Source organism: Alosa sapidissima, chromosome 12, assembly GCF_018492685.1.
Source record: "Alosa sapidissima isolate fAloSap1 chromosome 12, fAloSap1.pri, whole genome shotgun sequence".
Lineage (NCBI taxonomy): Eukaryota > Metazoa > Chordata > Actinopteri > Clupeiformes > Clupeidae > Alosa > Alosa sapidissima.
In genome coordinates, this window is record NC_055968.1 from 12,272,112 (window position 1) to 12,279,936 (window position 7,825).

Sequence of the window (7,825 nt, forward strand, 5' to 3'; positions counted from 1 at the left end):
TTAGAAAAGGTTTGCCTACTCTGTTTTATGAACTAGGTCTACTAACCTAAGCTACTATAACATAGTAACCTAAACAGAATATGTTATGAACGTTCAGCCTTAGATTTTCGAAGCTGCCAGGTTATTGAAATGGATGGACCATGACATGGTCAAAACGGGTTTGATAGCCATTAAACATGAAACAACTTTAAACATTTTATTCTCTATCTCTAAGCTGAATACTATTGCATGTTCAGATAGGCTAACTGCCAAGTGACCTTACCGTGCTCCCAAACGTCTCCTGCAGCACTGTGCCTGCGTGCACCTTATGAGAGTTCACTGAATGTATGACGCCACGGATTGGTGGCCACAAGGCATTTCAATTAACACAGAAAATTGTTATTTTTCTAAATTTCTAATTTCACAAACTATTAATGAGACATTTTAGCGAATATTCGCGTTGGAACTAGCGGAAGTATTACACATTTTAAAAAGTAAAAAACGGGTCTTGTCAAAAGGGCATTTGGACATTAAAGGGGCAAAAGGGTAGGTGCTAGAGCCCCTGTAGCCCCCCTTCTCTGCACTTGCCTGTTTGGTTGACAGCATGAGATACCAGCGACACTAAAACAGATATAGATATAGCGACACTAAAACAGATCCACTTTCGTGGCACAGCATAGCCTGGCTTTGAGCGCAACATACCTCGCTAACCCACTAATCGAGATTCGTAGTACACCCCACTGGTGAAACGACACCATGAATACACAAGAATAAACACTCTAAGCAACTCTGCAAAAACCTGATTGAAAATCAGAACTCAGGGGATAGACGCAAGCCACTAAATACCCCTTGGCATTCGTCTCACACCCAGAAGAGGAGGGAGTATTGCATAATAGTAAAGATGCCTTGGGCAGGCTGTCCTCAAGAAGTGCATGACCTACAGTAGCAAGGAGACTAGTAAGTGGCCACCAAGACATCTGTGACTCTTAGGCTTCCGCAGCAGAGATGGATGAAACGGTGCATTCAACAAAGGAACAAACAAAAGCGTATATTAATTACCAGCTTGCCAGAAGTCATATGGTAGATTCTGAGATTGGTGTAAGAAGGTTCTACTCAGAAGCGTTTTGGCCTTTGGACTAGACGCTATGCTTGGTGTGCACTAAACATTAGCACTGTGCATCATTAGATGGATGTTAAAGTAACTTTAGCTCAAAGGGCGATTCCTAGTGACTTTTTTTTTATTGTATGGCCATATATAAATACAACACAATGACATGGTTGACACAGCCATTTTTACTTTTGCTTTTACTATTAAGTTGTTTTAGAAAACACATAAAATGCAGCCACAACTGATTTTCAGACTTGGTGCCTTGATATGATTCCAAAAGTCAAATGTGCATAAGTTAATGTTTTATTTGAAAGTACAAAGGCTATCACAACATAAGTACATTCTTTGGTACTGTGGTAAATTATTTACTCAAAAACTGTATTGAGATAATGTTTGTTCTATAATTGCTATAATTATGTGACAACTAAACAGCAACAACAATAACAACGGCTAAATAAAACCAGAACAGAGTACATTCACAAACATTTAATCTATTGTCATCAAGTCCATATGTTCAGTTGTCAAATGTTACATAGAGAAAGTCAATTACGCTCAATGTTTAGTATAAAATAATCAAATAATATTAATTAAACTACATTTTAATAGGATTTTTTTTATTTAAAAGGATTGCTACACACCCTAACCACTAAGGGGCAGTAAATCCCCATTTTCAAACGGTGCTGAGCACCAGTCCTGAAGGTATAGAATAGCTGGATTAGCTGCTTCTGTTCCATCTATTTATACTGTTTGTGTGTGTCTCTCTCTCTCTCTCCCTCTCCCTCTTCCTCTGTGTGTGTGTGTGTGTGTCTGTGTGTGTGTGTGTGTGTGTGTGTGTGTGTGTGTGTGTTTGTCCATAACATCTGTTCATGCTGCTGCTTTGTTATTGTCAACAGTGTCACATGACTGCATCTTTTGAATCAATTATTGCACCTGTCAAATTTGTGTCCTTATGTAATATTTATTCTGAATTGTAAATGAACACAAATAAAGAAGTAAAATGTGTGTGTGTCTGTGTGTGTGTGTGTGTGTGTGTGTGTGTGTACAGTTGTATACACATCATTTTTTGGAAATTTAACCACTGATCAAAATGAAGTACAATAAAACCGTTTTAAAATAAAAACACAAAAAATACCCAGCATTAATCTCCCTGCTGCAATGCCCTTTCTCAGCAAGTAAAGTCAAATAGAAGATGGTACAGAGAACCAAAGTTATAGTCTGCCCTGTGCTACCATTCACAGATGGCGTGGCGTGGCACATATTTCATATGGCTGGGGTGCCAGGGTAATGCCAAAACGGAAATCCATCACAGGCTTCACCCCAGCAGGCATTGAAAAAGTATACCGCTGCAGGAAGGATGTGAAGAAGAGAAAGAGCTCCATCTTGGCTAGGCTTTCCCCGAGACACACTCTTTTCCCTGAGAGAGAGGTAGAGAGAGAGAGAAGGGGGGAGGGAGAGAGGGAGAGAGGGGGGGGGAGAAACATTCATTTGGTTTAAATGAGGTCACAGGCAATATGTTGATGATCTAGCACAGTATGACACATTGAGCTCTGTATCAGTTTTGGTTCGAGCCCCGACCAGTGGGCCGCGGCTGAAGTGCCATTGAGCAAGGCACCTAACCCCTCACTGCTTCCCGAGCGCCGCCGTTGAAGCAGGCAGCTCACTGCGCCGGGATTAGTGTGTGCTTCACCTCACTGTGTGTTCACTGTGTGCTGTTTGTGTTTCACTAATTCACCGATTGGGTTAAATGCAGAGACCAAATTTCCCTCACAGGATCAAAAAAGTATATATACTATATACGTAGTTTCTCAGTCCATTTGAGAGAGCAATGTTGTTGCTATGAAAGTGAGATGGTATTACAGTATATTCTGTAAATATAAACATGCCTGTAGTGGATCTACACTAAAAATCATACATATTTATACGTAGATATTCTATGACTTGTCAGCATTCTACGTTTACATCTCTTTTTCTACCTGCTGAGAATGGGATGAAGGCAGGATTCTTCACAAACTTCCCCTCCTTGTTCAAGAAGTGTCCTGGGTTAAAAGTGTGCGGCGTCTCCCATTCTTCCTTATCAAACATCACTGATGTCAAATTCGCTATTATCTCGGTACCCTGCAAAAGTATGCAAAGATCCATTTATATCAGTGATCACATTAAGCATAGTCAGAAAAAAAATTACAGAAGGGAATTTCCAACACCTGTTTGTATTTGTTTATACTGTATATCTTATAATGTCTTCAGTGATAACTATTTAGTGTGTTTTTGGGCAGGGGTGTATTGAAAGTCACCTTGGGAATGAGGTAGTCGCCGAGTTGCACATCTTTGGTGGTATACCGGGGCAGGCCCAGTGGGGCAATGTTGCCGATCCTCTGAATCTCGTGGATGACCGCATCAGTGTAGGGCATGTCCGCCCTGTCTGCCATGGTAGGCAGGCGTGACTGACCAATCACTCTGTCTATCTCAGCCTGGACCTTTTCTGTTGGAAAGAGCAGGTGGAAAAAAATCAATATTTTCTATTTGATGATGAAAATAGCTAAAAACAATATTAAGTTTAAGCACAAGTTTTTTGGGGGAAGTGTGTGTGTGTGTGTGTGGGGGGGGGTGCATTTTTTAGCTGTGAGTTACAATAAGATCAAATACAAGTTTGATCTAAGTTGTCTAATTTATTGTGGGGGAAACAGTTACTTATTTCAAAATCTGTTACATTTTCAAAAAATCAATTTCATGCATCGGGCGCCCCAGGGGAGGCCCAGGCAGAAAATGATGGTTTCAGCAGGATCACTCCTGAAATGGCAGAGACATTTAACGCCTCCCCGGCTGGCCACTGTGTGTGTGTGTGTGTGTGTGTGTGCAGTGGACTCACGTTACCTTGGACCTCCGGGTACTTGGCCATGTAGAGAAAGCTCCAGCGCAGGGTGGTGGACGTGGTCTCGGAGCCGGCCACAAACAAGTCCAGGGAGCACATAATCAGATTGTCCTCGGTGAAGCCAGCAGCTGTATTCTCCTTGCTCTTGAGTGATAACACAGATAAAAGAAAAAAGAAAAGACAGAAGTGAAAACGTGCCGTTAGGATGACACCTTTGTGTCATTCCTGTGGCCAAGTGAGCAAGTGTCATTCTGATGCCATGTTTAAACCAAAGGACTCATAGGGTATATAGAGCACACAGAAGATAACATGGCACCTCATGTCACAGGTCCAACACACACACACACACACACACACACACACACACACACACACACACACACACACACACACACACACACACACACAAACTTCTCACCTTTTCAATCTCATTCAAGTAGCAGTCGATGTAATCCCTTGGCTCTGAGGGTTCCCAGTCTTTCTTGTGCTGCTCGATTTCTTCCCTCAGGAAAACTTTCACATGGTCATAGATGTTCCTGATGGTCTGGTGAGGCCCTGGTAAGCGTTTCATCACCATTGGGAAAGCGTCATACAGCTACAACAGGTAAGCCAGAAGTTCCTTTTCAATCCTCACTCAGCCATTGAAGTCATTCTACTGATAAACTACTCCTTCTACTTCTAGGAATAGATACCGTATTGCTATTTGCAAAAATGTGCAATAAAACATAGAGTGCTGTTATCATTTAGGACGAGTACAATACCTGTGCCCAAATGGAGGCTTCAAGTTCAATAGTTTTATCAAACATAGCCATCAGTGTTTGGAACTTCTTGTCGGTGTATTCAAATCGATGCCCAAAAACAAGGGAGCATATGATGTTGGCAACAGCGTAGTTTGTAGGCAAGTGTGGATTGAATGTCTTACCTAATGAGACAAGGAGTAAGAGATAAATAAACGCCCTATCCCTTTTTGTATCTTCCTATTTATAACAGGATAATGTATCACATAACCTGACCACAGGTGTACCTAAAGGATCAGTACGTATACAATATGTTTGTATATATTTATGTTATTGTTATTTTGATGATCTGATATTTTTATAAGTCTGTTACAATTATTTAGCCTATTGCTATCGTTAATATATTTTATGTAGGTTATATGACTACTTTTTCAGTCATTTTTAATGATAATGTTTATTGTTATTATTGTAGCCTATGTCACTTTGGACAAAACCATCTGCAAAGAGCCATAATCATACCCATGAATAAATACATCAATTAATACAATTCCTTGCTGTTTTACCAGTTTGATCCATTTTGAATCATTCGACTGTTTCTTTTTTGCAAGAATACAGACTGTATTCTTACCATCAAGTTCTTCAATATCTCTGGATAGATGAGTAAACTCATCTAAAATGGCTGACTCAAGAGACTTCTTGCCGACTCCGAAAGACTTGAGGGTAAATAGGGCAAACTTGCGCTGTTGTCTCCATAAATATCCATTGCTGGTGACAACACCTGTAGAAAGGAAACAACATGTAAACAGAGTCTGCGACTCCAGCCCCCATTTTAAAATGTAGCCTATCGCTAAACTTCCTGTTTATGATCAAAAACCTCCCCCTGGTTTTTCTCTTTTCATTCATTCATTTTAGCAGATATTTTCATTCTGTTTCAGGCCTATACAGACACACTGTGGAAGTGTGTCAGGTAAGGAACTCATGAAGACAGTGCTGTTTGTGCCTTGTTTTGCCAAATGAGCCACAGTTAGACATGGACATGATCTAGTACAAACTAGCACCAATGCAAAAAGAAAAAAGAAAACAGTTTATCGACACCATTCAAGTGCGAATAATCATATGACAGAAGGTGTATCCTTGGTCTTACCAAGATGGTTGGACACCTCCATTGAAAGTGCACTCTCAGGCCGGTCAGCCATGGTGTCTCCTTGAGTCACCAAAGCTTCTCGCACCATCTTGTAGCCGTTCAGCACCACGGACCACGAGGAGCTCATTTTAAGACTGTAGATATTCCCATACTGCTCAGCAAGCTACGAGAGACAGGAGACATCATCATAAGGGCTCAAAAGGCATTTAGTGGCAAGATGTTCCTGAACAGTTGGAGCCAGCTATGGAATATCAGAGAAGAAGAAGAAGAAGAAGAAGAAGAAGAAGAAGAATTCTTGTGGCACTCTTTCATGTATTCTTTCATTATTACAGTGACCAGGTCTCATAAATATCTGATTCTAAAACCTGTTCTCATAAATGTCTGACACCTACCCGGCACAGTTCTAGATGGGCTTTCTTGAAGTCAATGGTGACCGTGTTCCCTATGACAGGCCAACACAGTGGACCTGGAGGAAAGTTCTTTGGCCTGCGCCTCCGCATGATGTCCACTAGAAGCAGAAAGACAATGGTGGACACCAGCAGCACCTGGATGTCCATCCACTTCAGTAAGGAGGAGCTGAACGTTGAGGATGATGAGGAAGCCATTCTGACAAGTTTACGTGCTTTAGAGAATGCCTTTCTCTCTGTCTGACCCCTGACTGTGCTTATGTAGCTGATTAAATACACCCAAGCCAGCCCAGACTCTGCTCAGACGTGTTGCACTTTGTCCTGTTGTCATATCTAAGGCAATGAAATGGTGGGAGGGCTCAGTGACGTAGAGCACGCTTCACCACTCAGCATTTCTCAGTTGTAACTTCATGATGTTATCAAGTGTGTGACACAATTTGAGATGACATAATGTGAAGAGGAAAGATGCTGAATCAGGGGTCTTTGAGAAGTCCCACATTTATGCTTTTGTGTATTTAATCATCAAAGACACCCGACCCTTCACACAATCATTATTCCAGAGGAACAGTAAGACATGTCAGACTGTTTCACAATAGTAACCATTTAGTAAATACTTACAGGGTTGTTCAAAAAGGTCCAATTTCTATATCCTTCCAATATAAAATTGCTGCTCTCTGATCTAACCAGAAAGTCGTACTATCACAAGGCAAGGATTAGTGGCGAGGACCAGAGATGAAATAACAATCAACAGGACTGGTCAGGCCACTTCGGTCCTCATCCCTGTCTGTCACGCAATATTATACTGTACATAGCATCTACACAGCATCTCTATCTGTATTCAAAGACACCTGCATCTGGAAAGTCCAGTCACTGGTCAATCAGTATTCCTGGCTATAATTCCACTATGAAGACCAGAGAACACTCCAAACAACTAAAATAAATGTTTATAGACAAGCATAAGGGAGGGGATAGATACAAAAAAAAAATCAAGTCACTGAACATCCCCTGGAGTTCAGTGAAATCCATCATTAAGTAATGTTAGGAATAATGTTAAATGTGCAAATCTGCCAAGAGCAGGCCGTGACAATAAACTGAGTGACCGTTCAATAAGAATAATGGTGGGGGAGGCCACCAAAGCACCTGACAACTCTGAAGAAGTTCAAAGCTTCAGCAGTTGAGATGGGAGAAACTAAGCATACAGTAAATTTTGCCCGAGTTCTTCACCAGTCAAAGCTCTATGGGTGAGTGTCAAAACTCTTCTTAAATCTTGACTAAAGTTCGCCCCAAAGACATATGGAAGATTTCAAGGTTAAATGGAAGAAGGTTCGTTGGTCTGATGAGACCAAAATCAAGCTTTTTGGACATCAGACTAGATGCTATTTTTGGTGCACACCAAACACTGCACATCACCAAAAACGCACCATCCCTAATTTGAAGCATGGTGGTGGTAGCATCATGCTGTGGGGATATATACTTCTAGACAGCAGGCCCTGGAAGGCTTGTAAAGGTAGGAGGACAATCTGATTCATTCTAGAGAACTACAACTTGGGAGAAGATTTACTCTCCAGCAAGACAATGAGC

The 7,825-nt window shown here is 41.3% G+C and overlaps 1 protein-coding gene across 1 annotated transcript; it reads right to left on the reverse strand.

The window, feature by feature from the left end:
* Nucleotides 1–1,369: 1,369 nt before the first annotated feature.
* Nucleotides 1,370–6,531, reverse strand: LOC121677516 (cytochrome P450 2J6-like). Its single transcript, XM_042056268.1, has 9 exons — nucleotides 6,230–6,531; nucleotides 5,838–6,000; nucleotides 5,322–5,471; nucleotides 4,718–4,878; nucleotides 4,375–4,551; nucleotides 3,959–4,100; nucleotides 3,379–3,566; nucleotides 3,061–3,202; nucleotides 1,370–2,501 (listed from the first exon to the last, which is right to left on the reverse strand). The coding sequence occupies exons 1-9, from the start codon at nucleotides 6,440–6,442 to the stop codon at nucleotides 2,320–2,322; spliced, it is 1,518 nt and encodes a 505-aa protein (XP_041912202.1). The 5' UTR covers nucleotides 6,443–6,531; the 3' UTR covers nucleotides 1,370–2,319.
* Between the last annotated feature and the right edge of the window lie 1,294 nt (nucleotides 6,532–7,825).